The following is a 21374-nucleotide window of genomic DNA, read 5'->3' on the forward strand; positions in this document are numbered from 1 at the left end:
ATGAGGTCTCACCAGGGCAGAGTAGAGGGGAAGGAGAACCTCTCTCGACCCACTAACCACCCCCCTTCTAATACACCCCAGGATGCCATTGGCCTTCTTGGCCACAAGGGCACAGTGCTGGCTCATGGTCATCCTGCTGTCCCCCAGGACCCCCAGGTCTCTTTCACCTACACTTCTCTCCAACAGGTTGTTCCCCAACTTATACTGGAACCTGGGGTTGTTCGTACCCAGATGCAAGACTCTACACTTGCCCTTGTTATATTTCATTAAATTTTTCCCCGCCCAACTCTCCAGCCTGTCCAGATCTCGCTGGATGGCAGCACAGCCTTCTGGCGTGTCAGCCACTCCTCCCAGTTTTGTGTCAGCTGCAGACTTGCTGACAGTGCACTCTATTCCCTCATCCAAGTCGTTGATGAATATATTGAACACTGCTGGTCCCAGTACCGACCCTTGAGGCACTCCACTAGATACAGGCCTCCAACTAGACTCTGCCCCATTGACCACAGCTCTCTGGCTTCTTTCCTTCAGCCAGTTCCCAGTCCACCTCACTACCCGATCGTCCAGTCCACACTTCCTCAGTTTAGCTATGAGGATGCTCTGGGAGACGGTGTCAAATGCTTTACTGAAATCAAGATAGACCACATTCACCGCTCTGCCATCATCTATCCACCTCATTATGTCCTCATAAAAGGCTATGAGGTTGGTCAAGCAAATGATATGCTGGTCCACATTGTAATAAACATATTTTTTCAGCATGTTTCTCTAGTTCAGTGATACACGTGTTTATCTTCTTCTCCAAATCTGAGAGTGGACTGACATTCAAGGGAATATGTTCATACAGATATTTACATCTAGCATTGAAGGAATCATCTTTTTTGTAACTTATCCATCAAATAATAAGGCTCATCAAGAGAGATACAACTCGGCCACTCCTTCTGCAATCAGTACATAGTAAAAAGAGTTATTTCTGAAAATTATACAAATGCAAAGATTAAATCAGGTGACCTGGGAACTTCATTTTGCATAAAGAATAGTAATACCAGTATCAATGCATTTTACATATACCTTCTAAGAATCTCTAATTTTGGCAACACTGTTGACATAGACTGTGATTTCCTCCTCTCGCATGTACTGCCTTCAGAGATGATTACATCATCTCAAAAAAACACAAAACCAGAAATAGGCCAGGGAGGCTCATTATAGCATACACAGAGTAATTAAAAAGACTATAACTTTTTAGTTAGAGAAAGAGATAACTCAAGAAAAAAGAGTAGTTATGTTTCTGAAGAGACAAATAAAATCATGTGCAATTTAGGTTCTCAGAAAGGACAGTAATGCCTTCCATCTGTTGAGAACTGCCTTGGAAGCACAGAAGGAAACTCTATTCCTTGATCTAGCAAAAGAATTTAAACTAGCAGCTTAAATATTTGAGCAAATTGTTGAAACCAACAGTAGACATTTGAAGTTAATCATCAAATTGGTCTCTTTCCTGAAATAACTTAGTAAGTGTTAACACAGAGTAATCAATATGTTTTCAGACCCTCTAGTATAGCTGAAAGACAATGACGTGTTCTATCTTAATAGCAAGACAGCAAGACAAAAATATTTCTTTTAAAAAAATTCAAATGAAATGCAAACTATTAATACAGATACGTTCATTCTAGGATAAAAAGGGGAAAGGTTAGTAAAACCAATTAGAAAATTAAAGTATATTAATATTTTCCTTTGACATCAACCCAAATTAAAATGCTTCCATTTTTATGTGAGATTGCTCCTCTTAAAAATATACCTTTTAAAGAAAAAAATAAATTTTATAATGAAATGTTCCACCCATCAAAATACATTTAAACATTTTTTGTTTCTTTGTTCCTGTGAGAGAAGAAGTTCTGGTTCAAAGCAAAAGAGCAATTTTTCTCATAGCTCTGTAGTTAAAGGCTTTGAGTGAATCAGTACTTGCAAATAATGTAGGCAGGTCAAAAGGAATGTTCTGTTTCCTCCACAAAGAATGTAATTTTGACGAATCACTGGTAACAGCTCTATATTAAATTCTTTAACAAAATACAAAGGCATGTTCAAAGACTTCCCTAGCAGTCTTATCAGTACAAGAAAAGAAAGCAAGCTCATTAAAAAGCAAATCTAGCTATTCCCCTTTTCATACTCATCAGAACTTTTCGCCTCAGGGTTCAAGACTTTTTGTTATGTTAGCAATGCTGCGGACTGAACAAATATTTTAAATAAAGCTTGGTTCAGACTCATCACTCCAGCATACTTCCAACAATAGAAAATTGCTGTACAGCAGACAAAAAATGTCCTTCATAGTTTAGCTTTGAGAAAAAGGGAAGTTAACAACAGAGAGGCTGCTCTCTTAAAGGTTTGCCATTTCTGTGAAACTCTTGCTATCCAATGCCTGAGGGTCTTGGAAATACAATCTATGCTCAAACTCAATTCTCGATATTTACATTCACACGGCTTTGCTCAGGATCTGACTCTTGCGTGTTCACTTCACCACACACATGGGTAGTTAAAGTAATAAGCAGTCAGACTCACTAAATCTTGTTTCAAAAGTAAAAGGAGGATTTTGCATTTTCTGCTGCAAGTTCATTGTCATTTCTTCCAGTAAAGAGAAGAACACTATACATTCTTAGATGTCGAGAAACGTGCTAAAAATGTGAAAGATATGTAAGGACACTTAATAATAAAGACAGAACTTCCATTTCCTGCTCCATACAAAATATTTATACTATTATTTATGTACTTCTAAAACACATATTGAAGAAAAAGTGAATGTCCAATCACCTGGAAAATCAGTACTGTTATTACAGTTTTTGTTTAGAAGTTAGAAGAAATGTGAAGGTTGCAGATTAACAGAAGTCTTACTGAGATCAGTCAGAATCTTCCAAGTTTAGTATAATCAAAAATTCAAACTCTATACTGTTACATTTGAGCAGAAACCAAGTATGAGAAATACCAGTTTGAAAAAAATTACCTTTTTAGTAAATTCTGAAATTAAGAACCCCAAACAAAAATTATATAGGAACCATTCCTAAAAATGTGTTTGTTAATATCACAGTTTTTGTGCAAAAACTGCATAGAATAAAAGTCAACAAAGCAGTAACTCAGATTTCAGAACCCACTTTTAATTGATGAGCAGGTTCTGTTCCCAAACAAGTTCTGGATTAAGCATCCAAGTAAATGAATCAAAGTAAGAGATGGCACAGTTCATAAAATCTACTATAATTCAGTTTGGCAAGAAAGAATTGTAGAAACTATTATAAAAGTCTTCTTTGTGTCCAATATTTTGTTATTTTGACATAATTCACTGCTGCATATCAAGATGTATTGTTGCAGCCATAAGGAGATTAAAAAAAATTGGATGGTGAAATGTAGCTCTTTTTTCTTACTACTGCAATGTATTACATACTGCTAGCGTGAAAAACGGATCAAGTCAAAACAAACCAAATAACAACAGAATGCTGGTAGAAATCCTCTGCCACTGAATGTAATACCACTTAAGTCAGTGAGGGTTTTGGGGTGTAACAGACATCAAAGTTTGCCATAAAATCTGCCTATAATGTCAACTTTTTCCCCCAAGGCTATTATAACCTAATGTATCACAGATTTCACTTCACTGAGTCGAGAGAAATGTTCTCTGTACCAAAATTACTGTTTTAGCAACCTAAAAATGCAGCTACTGAACACTGAATACTGGGTAAATGCTACTGCTGAGCAGCATCCTCAACCAGCCCACGGAATTCTTCAGAACAGACCTCATGTCCTATTTAGAGATGCAAAACAAGAAGAAATATGGCAACACAATTCTTCCAGCCCTCAGTGTCAACCGTTAAGTATGTCGTACGCATACTAGGTGGGGCAAAAAAAACATATACGGGTAAAATAATCAAAGTGATCTAGCTTTCCTGGAGTTAACAAGGGAGTGAAGCAGAACCTTCAGCCTCCCATCGCCACGGGTCCAGGTTCTTACCGTGCAGCCAGGCCCTGCAGAGCAGCTCTGCCCCACACGGGGCAACACCCCAAGGAGACCAAAGCCTGAGGGACATTTCGCAGGGGCTGGGAACACCTGTGAGGGAAACCAGCTGCATGGGGCACATTTCTCCCCTGCAGGTAACAGATCTGGTTCCTGTTCAGGTTTTGGTGACACAAAATGTGGAAAAGCCGGCCCCCAAGTAGACACAAAATCCAGTGTTGGAGACGAGACGTCAGGAGCCGCTCTCGGCCTTGGGCTGCTCCGGGCCCTTCTCCTCTGAGACGCAGCCAGCCAGCTGGCCTGAGGGCGTGCAAGGGGAGGACACCGTCCATCCGTCAGTCAGCCAGTCAGTCAGTCCATCCGTCCATCAGTCAGTCTGCCAGTCAGCCAGTCAGTCCATCCGTCCGCCAGTCAGTCCGCCAGTCAGTCAGTCAGTCAGTCAGTCTGCCAGTCAGTCAGTCAGTCAGTCAATCCATCCGTCCATCAGTCAGTCCGTCCATCACTCAGTCAGTCAGTCAGTCAGTCAGTCCACCTGTCCACCAGTCAGTCAGTCAGTCAGTCCGTCCATCAGTCAGTCAGTCAGTCAGTCAGTCAGTCAGTCGCGCGGGGCTGTCACGCGCGGGGTTGTCACGCGCAGTCCAACGGCCGCGAACGGCACGCGCGGGCCTGCAGGCGGGAGGCAGCGCGTGCCGTCACTAAGGGCCCCTAGCAACCGTTCCCCGCCGAAAAGCCCTCTCCCGCGCACGCTCTTCCGGCGCCCCGCTCCCCGCGGCGGCCAAGCCCGACACTTTCGTTCCGGGACCTGTGAAGGCTGCAGGAGAACCCGGCGGCCCTTTGCGGCAAGCGCCCGCCCGCGGAGGGGCGGGAGCCGAGGGAGCGGGTGAGGAGCGGAGCGGTGCGGTGCGGAGCTGCCCGCGCCACCGCGAGGGCACCAAGGCCACGGAGGTGGGGGGAAGGAGAGAGGGGGGAGCGCGGCGCGGAGGCGGCGCATCTCCGGCAGCCCCGCGGCCCGTGAGGGGCAGGCGGCCCCTGCGGGGATGGCGGGGCCGTGCGTGGGGCGGCCTGGCAGCTCTCCCCGCGCTGGGGGGCGGCCTCGGAGCGCCGCGGCGGCCGCGCCGGGAGGCGGGTTTCCGCCCCGGAGGCCTCGGTGTCCCGCGGGTCCAGGGCGGGCAGTGACGCTGTGTTGTTTTCTGCAGACATCCCCGCAGCGGAGCTCTGTGCCCGCAGAGTCCCGTTCCGCGTCCCGCAGGCCGCTTTGTGCTCCCCAGGCCCCTGTTGCCACGGGAGGCCCCGGTCCTGCCCTCGCCCGCGGCAGCTCCTTGCGGCCTCATCAGCCGCTGCCCGGGCCCGACCGAGCTGCCGCCACCGCGCTGCGCACACGGGGCGGGCAGTCGGCAGCAGCCGCGGTGAACACGGTTTCTGGCGCTCCATGAGCTTCTCACAAAATCGCCATGCCCTGAGATTCGGAGTTGTCTTAGAATTAGAACCAGAACGTGGAGGGTACCTTCCAGCGGCAGGGACTGATCTGGCGTTTGGAGATCAGCTCGAGATGGAGTTATTTGGTCTTAAAATGTCTGAATAGAGATTTGGATCTTACAAGTTGTGTGAACTCTATTGCTGTCTTTTTTTTTTTTTTTAAAAAGTAAACTTGCATGTACACTGCTGTAACTTTGTGAACGGCTGTGACTTTGAGACCACAGAGGTTTTCCTGTGCAGTTAGAGCAGCATCTCTCCTGTCAGTACCAGTAATGAAAGTGCTTCGTGGTGTCACAGCTGAAGGTCACGGTGCCACAGGCGGCCCACGGAAAAGAACCAGTTTGCAGCTGGGAGCGCGTGGCAAGTCACGGGGCCTCTCGCCCTCTGTGCTTCTTGAGGAAACATGGTAATAGGACAGGTTAGGCTGAGATAAAGGGTGTATTTGCTTTATCTCAGAGATACTTAAAAGCAAATTGCACTATGAAATTTGTGTGCATATTAGATTTTGTGTTTATTTGAATGGATGTCCCTGACCTTTAAAAAGTTAGAGCTTCTTGGCAGGGGAGGGGAAGGTATCAGCATGCATGAATATTTAATTTTACGAGAAAATAACAACTAATTTTTCTGGGATTAATTTTAAATTTTTATTGGAAAGTTAGCAGAGTGTTTTGGTTTTGTTATTTTTTCAATTAAATTACACTTGGTTTTATTTAAACACTTAATTTTGGATCGCATCTCAGGAATTATTGTTTGTTTGCTTTTGTTAAACATGGCTGTTTTGTTACATCATTTCATAAGTGTGATCCCTGACATGAAAAAGTAAACCTAAATTAGCTGAAAGTAAATACCGAAATGGCTTTTTCCATTTTAAGTGATGCAGCGCAGAGCACAAAAGTCAGTTTATAACCACTGCAGGCTCTGACCGGGGGCTGCGTTGGAGACCAGAGGGCTCTGAGTGATTAGTCAGAAGGGCTTCGCTGAAACTGTGACTATGAACCTCTGCACACAGCCGTACAGACGCTGTCTGGTTCGGGTAGGGGCCCACAGTTGTGTTTCTGATACATTACTCAGAGTACGCAGTGAAAATTCTATACCAGCTGCAGACAACATCTGTCCTGAAGAAAGCCTGAAAAAAATCCATCACTGTTATTAAATAAATACAAACTTGCAGAATGAGTCTAGAGTGGGTCAGCACTTATTATCTGGGATATGGAGCAGCAAAGGAGTATTTTAGCTCTTAGATTAATTTTTCAGCCTCAAGCCTTGCTCCTGGAGATTTCATTTCAATAAATTTATACAATTACCTTTTGTCTTATGGATTTCTGCCCTGTAGACATTGAAGTCATTGTCAGTAGTCACACTGAAGACTAATGGGACTGCTCATCCAGGTATATAGTGTCTACCAGTGTTTTCACAAGCTTTTAGACACTGATCCTAACAATAGGAAAAAAAATACAATGCTGCATGAGTTGAGTGGGTTACCTTACCTTAGTAAAATGATGAATGTGCACATACGTGCATTAAGGATACAGATCTCAAGTTCTTTCTACCTGTTTATCTCATACTCTCTTCAAATCTGGAGTTCTTGGTGCGATAACAACCGAATATGATGATTTTATTATTCTTTTTGTTATAGAAAACACCTTCTTTGAGGAGTATTTCTTGCTAAATGTGATCAAACAATCATTTCCAGTAAATTAGTCCATAGTATATTGGATTTTTAACAGCTACAACATATTGTCTGTTTCAGCTAACCATGTCTTTAAATTCATCTGCACTTTTAAATGAAGAATACTCTCAAGAACCAAAAAGAAATACTGAAGGTTTGGAACGTCAAGAATTGCAGACTCCATCATCATTTCAAGATAACCCACTTCAACAGTTACAACTGGCATCACAGGAAGTACTTGAAAAGGCCAAAAAGAGTGGGAGATCAAAGTGCCCCCGCTGCAGTAGTTCACGGATGTTTTATTGTTATACATGCTTTGTTCCTGTTGAAAGTGTCCCTACCAAAGAAATTCCAACTGTGAAGGTTAATGTTCTTATGGATTTTTTATAATATTTATGTGCCTTTTAGTTACTGGAGACAGAGAACAGACTGTGACCATTTCTTTTATGATTCATTCTTTAGGGACGTTCATCTTTAACACAGCTATAACTAAGAATAAACTACAGTTGAATAAACTACAGTTAAATGAAAGTATTGTTCTTATTGGAGGAATTACATGTACAAACACTGACAATGTACCAGTCTTCGCATATATATTTAAATAGCTACTAGATGAGAAGACAAGCTGAAGTCACTCAGCTTCTCATGCAAATGATTATGTTTTCACTTAGTTCTTAAAAGTTACAGGGCCCTTACCCTCATTCTCCAGTTTCTAAGAACTCTGGCCACAACAGAGCATATCGTGAACAAACTATGATTTGTCCATAACCAAGGGTGACTTTTACATAAAATGTGAGCTAAAAGCATGTCTAAATATCATGGTTGTGTAACTCAGGTAACCACTCTTAAATTATAAATAAAGAACAAAAAGTGCAATGCCCTTCAGCTAAAATACTTGGAGAAACCATCAACGAGGACTGTGACATTTTGCAGTCACCCAGGAACTAAAATGCATTTTGAAGACACTGTAGTTTGAAAGCATTGTGAAAATACTTAGAAGTACTTTGGAAATTTGATTTAGGTATATTTTCATTGAAATGGCTGTATTTGCAATAAGGCGACTACCTTATACAGCTAAATATACTTATTTATGACCATTATGTAGCTCAAATTAAGATGACATCTTATTTACCTTATTGTTACTATTTCTAGAGGTTTTACCATGCTACTACCACAGCATTCCAATTGTATTCATTGCATACTTAGGTACCTTTTACATGAACTGAGGAAATGTAACAGGTGCTCCTTGTCAGTTGTCTCTAGCTTAGTTCTAAGCCTATTAAAAGAAAAACATTGTCAAAAATTGTCAAGTATGTCTTAATTACATACCTATAGGGATTTCACGTGGATTTTGCATAAATTTTTGTACCTGTATATATGATCATAAGTATTATTTATTTTTTGCTTGTTTCTTACTATAGTTACCTTTGAAGATAGACATTATTAAACACCCAAATGAAACAGATGGCAAAAGCACCGCTGTTCACGCTAAGCTCTTGGCACCTGATGATGTTACGATTTATAAATACCCTTGCATTCCAGAATATCAAGAAAAAAGACATGAAGTAAGAAATTCTCTATAAATAGCAGGGCTTTGTGCTGGTGAGATGCAGAGGTATCTTCTGTCCTTGCTCCTGCAGTGGTACTGGCGTCTGCTGGGAGGGAGCGGGAGGAAAGCGCTACTCTGTTTAATACAGTCCACCCCATTTTGTGTTCTCTCAAAGCTTGGGCCTGCAAATGTGTAGTGGTTGTGGACTGTTCCAAAGCTTAGAAAAACTGTAGCACTGTCTAAACACCTTGAGTTTTCTATGTTCACCACCTTAGATAATGGATAATTTGATTCACTGTGTAGCATAAGAAATATTTTGCCCAAACACATGAAAGTATTCAGCTCACAGCAAGTTAAACAGCAGTTAGGTGGTGTGCTTATCATATTCAGGAGCTGTGGTATTTAAACTTCCCTGAAATTTGTAACATTTGCTATTACAGAGAAAACCTACTAGAATGCCACTATTGTCTATCACAGTCAGCACAGACCCTGAAAAAAATAAGCTATGAACTTGGATTTACATGCTCATTAGGTACGATTATTCACTCACTAGGTGTGATTAAATTAATCAGGTGTTATTAACCTGAAGTCTACATATTTGATGTCATAATTAGCACTTTCATTATTGTTTGACTACATGAAGAATAACGTAACATCTTATAGAGGATGTTATTTTCTTCAGGGAATGAGCCATCAAGGGAAGCATAGGTGGCAAAAAGGCTGAAAGCCGAAAAAAAGCAGAAAGAGCAACGGGGAAGGCTGGCAAAAGGAGGGGAGGCTGCAGAGACTTTGTGTTGTCCAGGCTGTCCACCTCACAGCCCCGGAATGCTGCAATAGCTGCTGAAAAAACACTAAGTAAGGCCATCACTGGCCTGTTTCATGTGAGATAGTTGTGGGGCCTGCAATAGACACAAGGGCAGAGGAGATTATTTCTTCTGATCTAAAATTTGGGAATGAAATGAGAAACTATTCTTTGTGGCCTTGCTGCTCCATGTACTGCAATGACAAGTGAAATGTGAACTTCACCAGGGCTGATACCAGTCTTGGCTGAAATTTTTTTTTTGGTAGAAATATTAGAGTTGGTGGTAGAGGCCTGGAGGTGACATTTAAATTAAGATCTCTGAGAAGTATCTTTATTCATTATTTTAATATTGTCTTTTATCCATTTAGACGATAGAATATTTTTTAAGAGATACTTTTTCATTTTGTCCTTACTTAAATATTTGTGGGCGGGGATAGAAAATTTCTGTTCTTTAATGAAACGATTATTTTTCATTAGATTTTGACACTCCAATTTTTTTTTCTTTTTTTCTATTTAGATAGCACTAATATTTCCTGGACCCAATTCAGTTTCAGTAAAAGATATTGCCTTCCATCTCCAAAAGTATACTAAGAAAAGTGGTTGTGGTAATGACGATGACTGTTCCAAAGAGCCATTTCCTAAGCAAGCAAAAATAGAACCTAAAGAAGAAGAAAAAAATCTAAATGAATGCATCTCACGCAACAGGAGTGAAGGCACTAGACTGAAGAAAATAATATTTATTGACAGTACCTGGAATCAAACTAACAAAATAATAACTGATGAACGACTTCAAGGTAAAAAAAAAAATATAATATTGTGATGTTATTGCTACAGAAATTAGTAAGGGCAATTCATGTTTATGTAACAGACCTGAGCATGATATGTGTATACTGAGCCCATATCTGAGTATACAGGAAATATTTAATAGCCTGTTTCAGTGCTGAAGACGTCCTAAGCCAAAGACTCCATTACTTTTCATATAATATAATTTGTTTTGCAAAATGATAAGACTGGTATTAAGAAAACATTTACATTTATTTCTCCTGCATCTCTATTGGAACAAATTTCCTCAGTCTCACAGAATGGAAGCTGTCATGTTAAGACAACAGAAGAACAATAGCTTATATGACCTCTGAAGGAAGCCAGAAAGATTACCCTTGCAGGTGGCTCTCTGCTTTTTCAGGAGACCCAGGGGAGCATTTTTGTACACACTAGTGACAGACAGGTCACAAGAAGGTGAATGAGAGATCTATGAGATACAGCACAAGTATGGCACAGTTTGGTTTCTGTTATGGTAAAGTTCTTTGTTTTATGGTCATTTTAACAACCTCACTACTTTCCAGACAAAAGGGGAATGAATGCCTGCTGGCCCTCTACACCCTCCTGTCTCTGAGAGCACAAACTTGTAATTCTGCAAAGGTTTTTTTCTTAGGTTCATAACAAGTTTACAGTTAAGTATTCTAAATAAAAACCACAGAAGATAAAGCAGTTTATCAGTAGCATTGCATTTCCTTTGAGATAAATAGGAGTTTGAAAATACTTTCATTAGTGAAAAAGGAGCATTTAGCTGGCAGGCAGGCGATCAAGCTTATATATAATATATATAACTGCTTCCTAGTGCCTGCTTTGCACTGGACTCTCCAAGGAATTTCACAGGCTTCTTACACACAAGATGAATGTTGCCTTGCTGTCTAGTCAGTTCATTAAAGAATCCCACACATTAGTATAATGTATTGGCTAATTAAAATCCTGTTACTAAGTATTTAGTTTAACACAAAACATACCCTATCAAATAAATTGAAGTATTACTGTAAAGATTAGAATAATTGCATGATGCAAGTTACCACAAAGCAGTTGAACTTATTTTAAAACCATGAATTTAGGAAAAGTAACAGGCAGCCAGGGGAACTGAAGATTTCCATGGAAGCTTATGCAGTGTATCAGGCAAAAATTTGTGATTGGTGTTACTTCGGAGCTCTTAAAGAATGGTTTCCAGTTACCCCATGTGAATGCTGATCTGGTGGACTCTTCCCTCCTTTCTAGAACTCCATTTCTATTCCACCTGTGTTCCAGTCCTGTTTCCCTGAGCACTTTTCAGGATTGCTGTAAAGTGTGACTAGTGTCATGCAAGTCAGTCTCTCATATCCACACCCAGGGGAGAATTTTACCCTCCATAGAGCAGGTTTAACAGTGTGCACAATCCCTGCATTCCCTGCTTTCCTTAGTGCCTGTCATAAAGGACATAAGTTGTATTAATACTCATTTTAGAGATTGCAGTTTCGACTTCCAAGATGAATGGGGCAGAAGTTCCTTAGGCATAAACTGATTAAATGTTTATGTTGTACACACATGGAAAATAGACAACTATTGTAATTTTTCAGTTCAACTGCAAATGATGTCATCATCCAACAAAATATTCCTCATATATTAAATTTCAAAAAGGAGTGTTTATCACTCCAAATAAAAAGTAATTGCTGTACTTATTCAGAAAGATTAAGTTACAAGGAGTACTGGATGGAAACATTAATGAAGCCAAGAAAACATAAAGAAGGGCCTTGTGTTTTGTAAGCCTGCTTTTATATGGAGAGTAAATCTAGCTAATTGTACTGCAAGAGAAAGCGAATGAGTACATCAATCTTAAAAAAAAAAGGCCTAGAAAACTTGGACAAAAAATACTTCTATATATTCATGGAAAAGCGGTGTAATATATCTTTAGAAAGCAGTTAAAGACAGGAAATATTTCAAAGTTGTTAACATGAACGACTCATTATTTCATTACAAGTGATCACTAGATCAGAAAGGAAACCATTGTGTCTAACGTTAATGATTACTTTCTCATATGAGTGATGAAGCTTATTGGCAACATCAACACAGTTCTTAAATGAACAGATTGCTTTGGTATTTTATCCTGTAAATTTAATCCACTTTGTATTAGCCAAATGTCTTATTTTATTAGCTTATGCATTCTCTTGTAAAAGGCTGAGTCATACATGTGCTTTAGGTGGGGGATTTTTGTTCGGTTGGGGGCAAGGGTTTTTGTGCTTGCTTTCAATTCCACAAGAAAATGGCAACCTTTGCCTGTGCACAGCTGGGATATTTGTCTTTTTCTGACAAATCTCTTGTCCTCATATTTTCTTCTTCCCTCAAAAAAGAGGGAAAGTGCAAGTTTCTGCAAAGAAAAAGTGCAAGTTTCATCATGAGTTTGAATATGTATGTGTAGGATTATTAAAGGTAATCATCAGACTACATTATTTGGAATTTTTTGTTTCAAAATGCCAACAATTACATTGCAATTCAGTGATGGAATCTCCAGTTTGTTTGTTTTGGGTTTGGTTTTTTTTTTAATGCTGAAGGAGGGATTTCTTCTACTATGCAAGATATCATAAATTGCTAACTGCAAAGCAAACGACTAAATCTATCTTGCAGTTACACTAGAACAAATTAAACATAGTTTGAAAGTAAAAAGTGTAGAATTACAAGTGCTGGGCTAGAGGCCAATTTGCACCTTAAACTTCTGTCCATAACTTGCAAGCAATTCTTAAATCATATTGTTATTTATACTATTACTTGTACTAAACCATCCCATGACACACACACGCTATCTGACTTTAACATTTAGAATAAGATTTACAACCTGATCCTGGTATTATTGACAGGTGTATACGCTGTTCTTCATAATCCAGCTGTCCATTCTGTTTACAAAGTGATTACATGTTAAGGTGGTTTTAATTGTGAGTAGTTTGTGCATCTTAAGGAACATAAAAATCAAGATACATGTTTAAAATTAATCTGAATAATAAAACAGACTATAGTAGATAAAAGGCTTTAATATGCCCTACAGAGACCAAATTTATTTCTTTCATCTCAAGTGGGAATGTTTTTAGTTTCTAATAAAATTAATGACCAGGTTCTGTCATACTTGCTCCTGAGTAATCCCAGTGAGAGTACAGTTACTTAGCAAGCATAAATGAAAAGTGTCTGGCTGTTAGCAAATGTTCCTCAGTTTAGCAAAACTAACAGTCTGAGAGATTCTGTTTTACACGTAAAAGGTATTAGCTTTGCAAAAGATGAAGTTTATTAATCATTTTATGGACATTGATGAGTTAGGGTTTCACTGTTCCCATCTGAAGAGACTGTGCAGTTTACTGGGCGGCCGTATGAATGAAAGGATCACCAAAATATGCAAGTATGAGGATTGTAGCCTACAATTTACAGCACTTGTTCGTCAAATTTCAAAGTGGTCCGCAAAGGAGGATAAAACTATTGTCTCTGGTTTACAGACGAATAATGGAGATGCAGGAAGATAAATTGTTTGCATGCAGCCATCTAGTCAGAAAACAAAACTAAACACTTGCTTGGCATCCCACCCACAAATCCACGTTGTCTAATTTATGACATCTTTTTTTCTTGACAGGGTTGCTGCAAATTGAGTTAAAGACAAGGAAAACTTGCTTTTGGCGTCATCAGAAAGGAAAGCCAGATACATACCTTTCCACAATAGAAGCAATTTATTATTTCCTTGTGGACTATCATCAGGAGATTTTGAAAGAGAACTACAAAGGACAATATGATAATCTGCTTTTTTTCTTTTCATTTATGTACACGTTGATTAAAAATGCCAAGTGTTGTGCAGGAAAAGAGTAAGCTGTCTAAAAGTAAGTAACACTTCATTTTATTTTGTTTCTTTTGTAATGATAAACTACACAAACATAACTATTTTTATCTAACAGAAATCTGGAAATAGACTGTACTCTTAATAATGGCTACAGTGTTTGTCCAAAAGTAAGCTGCAGACCTCATGTCCTGCACGCTTGATGTTGTAGAACTGCTCAGATGAGCAGTCTGATCAGAATTCCTTATTTGAAAACAGTTACGCTTCACTAAATATCGCTGTGTTTGACCTACAGACCTGATATGCTCATCACAGTGCAAGTACTTCCTGAGGTGGCCATAGGAGGACTTGGCCCCCCTTTTGCCATAAGGAAAGTTCTCTCCAACTCTAAACAGAAATTAGCGTGGTAGCTTTTTATTGTTATTAATACTTTGTGTTTCACCCAGTAATACTGATTTCACTTCATGACATCAAAAGCTTACTGAAATTATTAGGATATTTAATTGGGGGCGGGGGGGAGGGGGGGGGGGAGGCAAGAGCGCAGCACAAATACAAAACGAAAGACCACATTAATTAAGTGAATAGAATATAAATTATATATTTTCAAGATTAATTCTGGAAAATTGTCCTAGTAACAGAAAAGAGCCATCTCTTTAAACATCCTTATACAGTGCATGATTTATAGAGTACCATTCACATACTGTTATATTAAGAGAATTCTCCACTTCTTGGATAATTTTAGACTTCTTCAAACAAGTTTATTATTATATAATAATATTATTTTGGGGAACACTGACTTAACAAATGTCACGATGGCATATCATAGTAAAATTTTGTAGATGCCACATACTTGTATTCTAAGCAGCTGAAAGGGCTCATTGCACTGTAGGAGTTGTCTCAAAAATGTAGATCTTTTTGTAGGACCCCAAACAAAGCCATTTGTAGAGACAAGAAACAGGGAAGATGGTGGTTCTGACCACAAAATTTCTCATGAGACTTCTTTAAATTAAGCAGACTACGAATCTGCTGTATTTTTTCTTTTGTAGTAATTGTGCAACTTTGAACAGCATAAATAAGACTTGGTCTATGCTGATGACATTTTTGTTGGTGTGTGTAGCAGTCATCACATGTGAATGTAATTATATTGGTGTCTTTGCCAAGCTGTGCCAATACAGCTAAAGCTGGCAGAAGTCAGAGTCAACCAGAGTTATGTGAATATTTTTGGCCAGAAGAATTCACTGTGGTAAAAATAGTCGCAAGGTAGAAAAAAAAATGTTTCATCAGAGGTACAATATAAGATGGATAAATATTTCCAAATATTCTCAGAAGTGTGTTAAGGAAAACTAAATCTTGTCAAAATGACACAGATTGAAAAATTGTAACTGATTCTTTCGCAAACAAAAATACTGAAGTTTCTGTAGTATATTTTCCTCAAAAAATCTGCTAAATTATCACCTGTAGCATCCTCTCCAGGAGGGCATTCTTACACCCTGGTGAACATAGAAACAGTGCATTGAAAAATACTTCAAGAAAATCTCTTATGCTCACGCAGCAATCCATCCAAGCTCAAACATCTGATTTGTACTATATTTAACACTGCAACACATTGAAATCAAAGTAATACTGCTTAAAACACAAGATACGGTCTCTCTGCAGGTCATCCTTACCTTCAGATTTGTGTGTTAATACATAAAGATGCATTTCAGTGGACAACGAAAACATCTCCTTCATTTGCAAAAAGAAATGTTTGTTAGTTACATCAGTGCACACAAACAGCACCATGAGAAACACAGGCTTGAAGTTAGAGTGAAAAAGAACATTTTTGTATATACATACGTACATATTGAGTTTGTGCGCCAGGCAATGAGAAAAAATAAGTCATGTCTCAGTGCTATTGAAACAACACATTTCATATTCATTTGGTTCTTATTGCTATTGAGAGGTTATTTTGGCTTTTTACAATGATTAATGCTATTTCCTTTGGTATGAATTTTGATAGTCTTTTGACATTTCCATCTGTTCTAGTATTTCTTAAACAAGGATTGTTGTAATGTTTTTTTAAAAAGTGACAGAAGTATAATAGCTTGAAAAGGAAACTTTCACCCACTTTAAACAAACCAGAATAAAATGAACCTACTGACCTAATGTTTTACAAGAACCAGAGAGAAAAATCTGGGGGGAGAGGAGGAGTTACTTCCAAGACACATTTCCCTGAAAACATGTTTTTTTATTTAAGAAGCAGAGGTCAGATAAAAGCTTATATAAGCTGTTCTTTGTTACTTTTGGAAAATAGTTTCATAAGGTTAAAAATTGTTTCAAAATTTAAGTTTTGTGTACCTCACTGTATTTGAACAATGGGAATTAATAACCTATTCCAAAAGTAAATTAATTCTCAGGTGAAATCAATGTACAGAAAAGATTTTACATCTGGAACACTGTGTCCAGGAATTGGGTTCAGATTCTCCTTCTTCCAGTGCAACCTCAGTGTAATGCAAGAGTCATTCTTATACCAAGTGACAGAGGCACATCTAACATGTGTAAATATGTTCTCTTGCTATTCCTGTGATAGTCTTGTATGAGAGCAGGAAGGAGGTTATTGTCACTTCTGCTGCAGATCTGTTCCAAGCAGCAGATGTAGTTGCTCCTTCTCTCTCATCTCCTGCTCTCCCCTCTGTTAAAAATATTTAAATCCTCTAATTCCAGTACCAGTGTAAAAAGCCAGACCAACCAAGTCATCTACCTCACACTGAAAATGTCTCAATACCACCAATACATTTTTCCAGCTTTGAGACCGAAGACTAATTTTGTTCCACCAAATGAAAGCAAACAAGTGGTTAATCCTTTCAAGTGCAATTAGCAGCACTGACCTCCCTGTTCTTTAAAATGAGGGTCATGGGGAGGTAAAGGCCAGTTCTGGGCCTTTTCTTTCATATCAGAATAACCCTTCACTATCTCTTCTGTTTCCAAAAACATCAGAGAGCAAGGAAGAAAACAGGCTTCTACTTCCATTAGCAGTAACTTAAACAGCCATAAGTTAAAGGGGGAGGAAAAGGAAGAGCATCTCTATCTATCTCCTTTGCCAACAGAAGACATCTGGCCCCCTGTGGGGAGGCCCCAGATAACAAAGAACCTGTCATTACAAACCTGCACGATGTGTTCAGAGAACCATTTTACCTGCAGTCTGGCTCATTCATTTCCTGCCACTGAAGCCATCTGCTTTTGCTTATTGTGGGTATTTTTGTTCTTTGTTTGGCCAGGAGCATGAAGTGGCTTCACTTTAGCATGCCTGTATGCTTGGTCAGAGGGAGTATTTAATCCTCTTCTCAAAATTAATAAGAGAGGGAGCTGCAAAAAACAATTCCGTTCCTGGAAGGCAGTACAAATGTCATCCAAGCCTAGGTTGAATAAAAGGTCATGTCAGTGCATGGCGTAAAGATATATTGAGACTGAAAAGAGATGGCAACTTGTAATCTACAGCAAAACCTTCCGAAGTACTAGTAATCTCACCTGATTTAAATCCTTTGCTACTGCTTGTGATTTTTTTTTTTCCAGTTTCAGCCCATCTGATTTTCCACATAGGCTTCTTCAGGCTCAGTTGCAGAGTAACGTAGCAACCTGTTCTTGCTTTTCTCTTGCACTGAGCTTCAGTATTTTGCCTGAATACTTTAAAAATCAGTCTGTCTTCATAAATGATGGTCATAGCACACTTACATAAAATGTGATGTGAAAATCCATTCCACCTGTCCCTATCTTTGAAAATACCAAAATAAGGAGGGGGAAAATTTCCTATTAGTTTCCCATCATTTACTATAATACAGTTATTATACTCCCAGCTACCACTAATTTGTGTCTCAAAGCATTCCAAGAAGCTGCGCATCAGCTGATTTCATCAAACTTGTTTTGCAACAAAGCCATTTTGCAGCAAAACCATGACTGTAGCAGCATTAGAACAGGAAAGCTTTCCCACTAAGATGAAAAGATTGTGTGGCAGTAAGATGCTGATCTGTTGATACCAAAGTATGAGGTCACGGATTAAGGTATTGAACTACTCAACATAATTCCTGATCTGTTATCCCTTGTCTTGAGACATTTTAGTAAAATTCCAATCCTGCCATTAGTATGAATGTTGATTTTTACTGGTGACACTAATACCAACAATTCAAAGTGTTTATATGAAAAAATTACTACATGCTTCCTGTTCACTTGCTGGGAAAGATAACACATCGCTGCCACTTTATGGATTCTGAAGAGAAATCAGATGCTGTAGAATTTTGAAAGTTGTGCGTCACAAACTTTAAAAACGCTCATAGTGGTGTTGTTGAGTCTCACAGCAAGAGGTGGAAACTACTTCTCTAATGCAAAACAGACTTTGTATTTTGACCTCACTGAAAATGGAAATTTTTGTCTAGCAATACTGGAACTGTTATCACATTCAAATCAACTGTGATTTTACTGCTGACTTTTCAGACCACTGGTGTCGCAATAGGATGTTAGAAGATACTGCAGAAGAATGAACAGAAGAGAATCCTCCACACCAGTATACCCAAGATTGAGTCCTACTCAACGTAGGATCCTGTGCACTTTACTTACCTGTAGTTCATTTCTGCCTCTGAATAACATGTCTCTACATATGAAGCTGGACCCATAAGTCAGTTGAACTCAGCATGGAATCTAAAGGCTGAGTATTATTACTTCAAAGGTTCTGATGGTAAAATTTTCTGACAAGAGACACAGAAGAGCTATACATAAGTATGTGTACCAGTGTAAGTGTGAATATATACTTCTCTCCCAGCAATAAATGCATTAGGACACAAGCCAAAGATTTTCTCCTGTGCTGTTCCTGTCTTAGGGAACATAAAGACAAAATCAAAGTGTGTTATCAGAGTTTACCCAATTAAATAATAAACCATTAGATATACAGAGCAAATGTATACTTTAATAAGATACAGACATAGCTGAGCCTGTTAATGTAACATGGATGCATAATTTGACTAGGAATTCATTTGTTAAGTTTGGACACAATATCCAGCACAAGCGCCGAATTATCGCTCCAAACAATACACTGCAAAAACAATATTTCATACATTTTCACCATTGTGAATATTACTGCTAATAAGTCTAGTGTAATTCCCTACTCTCATCTTGTAAAATATAATGTTTTCTTTGCATCTCCAAGCAGCACCGAAGTATTAGATTTGTAAAAAAATAAATAGGGCATGCCAAAAGAGGCCAAAGGGGTAAACAGGTTATTTAAAAACAATTAAAAGAGTAAAACTGCAAAATAAGTTTAGAGAGTGTTGAATTACACAGAAATACTGACTCACCTGCATGGCAGAAATGCCACGGATCATGCTCTGCCATTTGTTCAGCAGAGAAGAGGAGCAAGAGTGCACCCACCCTGCTGCCAAGGAAAATACGTTTGCCTCCAGTAACCATGTGCATGAACACCTGCAGTGAACACACGCACACATGTGACCCTTGATGGAAAATTCGTATTATATATAATGCAACATCATGTTTTCTTTGCTGTCTTGTGATTACTTGCTAGAAAATAATCAAATCAGAGTCAATGTTTCTCAGATTTTTTTTTAACTTAGTAATATGCAATTAGTTTATCAAATCTTGGTTTAGGCTACTACTTACTCAATTTCGATGTAATTTTATCACAAACAACAGTATGTAAATCTATTAATATAACTGTAAATTTTATAATATACCTTCTGTCCTACCAAACTGAGCTAAGACCTGGATTTTACTCTGTGAGAATACATTTTTGTGCATGTGATCTGGAATAACATGTAACTTTAATAAACCAAGTTGTCTGGGAGTTAAATAACAGTCTCTGCATTTTTTCTGACATTTGATGTCTCAGTACCATCTTCAACAGATATGCTACAACAATGATTAGATATAATCTCTAGTCATATTAACATCTATGTCTATTAATGTCTACAAGTCCTGGTTTTAAACATAACTTCATGACTTGATGCTTTCATCATAATGAGTTAGGCTGGTTTCCATATAGAAAACCTTACTTCTACTCAATTAAGATTTAAATTATAAAAAACATTCCTAGGATGCACTCCATTTTGAAGTGTCCCATATAATCAGTGAGTCTTTTTAAAGCCGTATTTGAATGCCAACCTCCCAGCCTGAATGTCTGCTTTAGTACAGTTTCTGGAGCTATTTGCTTTAGAGACAGATGCTAATGAATTGAGCAGAATCAGACTTTGTAAGTCTGAAAAAAAGTATCCTTAGTGTCTTTTCTACAGAAGAACAATACTTTAGGTTCCAGAAAAAAGTTTGCTAAAGCTGAAACTACAGACTTAATTTCAAATGTTGCTGCTAATGCTAGATAAAAATTCTGTATTTCAGGAACATCATAAGTGTTTTATTTCTTTCAAAAGTTATTTTTGGGGATTCAGTTTCATTACTAAGTTGTCTGCCAAATGTAGCATGAATTTCAGCTGACCTGAACCTGCATTTTCTAGTGATTGGCCTATGCAGCTGAAACATTCTAGCTAAGCTTTCTCTGTTCACAGGCTTCCTTTGGGCCAAATAATGCTGCACAGCCAACTTTTTCATATTTACAGCAGACGAGGAAGCAACTTGATACAGCTTCAATTTTCTGAAATATCATGTAAATCACCTCAGTCTACTTGAAGCAGTTGGATCGCGCTACTTCCTCTTTTAACCTCACTCAGAGCATTTACAGTATTGGCTTCCATCTGCGTACCTGTGTCAGTCCAGAGTACAAAAATGCTTGCATTCTTTTCTGTCATGACAGTTGGCAAAAAATGTAGCATAAACCTTTATATTACCAAAATCTTCCTCTTCTCCTTGAATATGGCTTAATTTATCTGGGTAACTGGTTTAAAAATCGATGCCTGAAGCAGCTGCCAGGGAATTTGCTGACAAAACTATACTGCCAAATTCTTAAATGCAGGATAATCCCTAACATAGGCATAGCCTGATTTTGCCCATTTTAAAATGAAAACCCATTGAAAAAAATATAATGGGATAAGAAAAAAAAAAAATCTTGAATCTTTTGAAGTCCCTGAAAACTAAGACAGTAGATTAAAGCAAGGTAACGTGCAATACTGTAGCTGTTCCAGCATATGGATGGTCCTATGGAAATGACCAGGATTTCTTTTTCTACACCCCTGCAAAGTTCTGCTCTCCCTGTATAGGCAGTGGCCATTTTCAGTTAAACTTGTCCTTGTGTATATTCATCTTGTGAGACATCAATTTAGAAGAGACATTTCTTGTTTCTCTCTATAT

At 38.8% G+C, this 21374-nt stretch overlaps 1 protein-coding gene across 8 annotated transcripts; it reads left to right on the top strand.

Annotated features, from left to right (window-relative positions):
* Nucleotides 1-4735: 4735 nt before the first annotated feature.
* Nucleotides 4736-19914, top strand: DTWD1 (DTW domain containing 1). Of its 8 annotated transcripts, none has more exons than XM_065642009.1 (8): nt 4802-4865; nt 5629-5867; nt 6795-6849; nt 7212-7493; nt 8552-8695; nt 9999-10275; nt 13896-14136; nt 18561-19914. In XM_065642009.1, exons 3-7 carry the CDS (start codon nt 6832-6834, stop codon nt 14123-14125), a joined length of 951 nt encoding a protein of 316 aa, XP_065498081.1. In that variant the 5' UTR covers nt 4802-4865; nt 5629-5867; nt 6795-6831; the 3' UTR covers nt 14126-14136; nt 18561-19914. The 8 variants fall into 8 exon arrangements, with proteins under 8 accessions (XP_065498086.1, XP_065498085.1, XP_065498081.1 ...); XM_065642010.1 differs by having other exon boundaries at nt 4812-4865; nt 5726-5867; XM_065642008.1 differs by having other exon boundaries at nt 4863-4930.
* The last annotated feature ends 1460 nt before the right edge of the window (nt 19915-21374 follow it).

This window comes from Caloenas nicobarica, chromosome 10 (assembly GCF_036013445.1).
Source record: "Caloenas nicobarica isolate bCalNic1 chromosome 10, bCalNic1.hap1, whole genome shotgun sequence".
Classification (NCBI taxonomy): domain Eukaryota; kingdom Metazoa; phylum Chordata; class Aves; order Columbiformes; family Columbidae; genus Caloenas; species Caloenas nicobarica.

Excerpts from the sequence above, each read along its gene's own strand:
- DTWD1 (XM_065642007.1), top strand. The coding sequence starts at position 6,453 with ATGAACCTCTGCACACAGCCGTACAGACGCTGTCTGGTTCGG. Across the intron at positions 7,494-8,551 it reads AAGAAATTCCAACTGTGAAG|TTACCTTTGAAGATAGACAT; the intron begins GTTAATGTTCTT and ends TTCTTACTATAG. Across the intron at positions 10,276-13,895 it reads AACTGATGAACGACTTCAAG|GGTTGCTGCAAATTGAGTTA; the intron begins GTAAAAAAAAAA and ends TTTTCTTGACAG.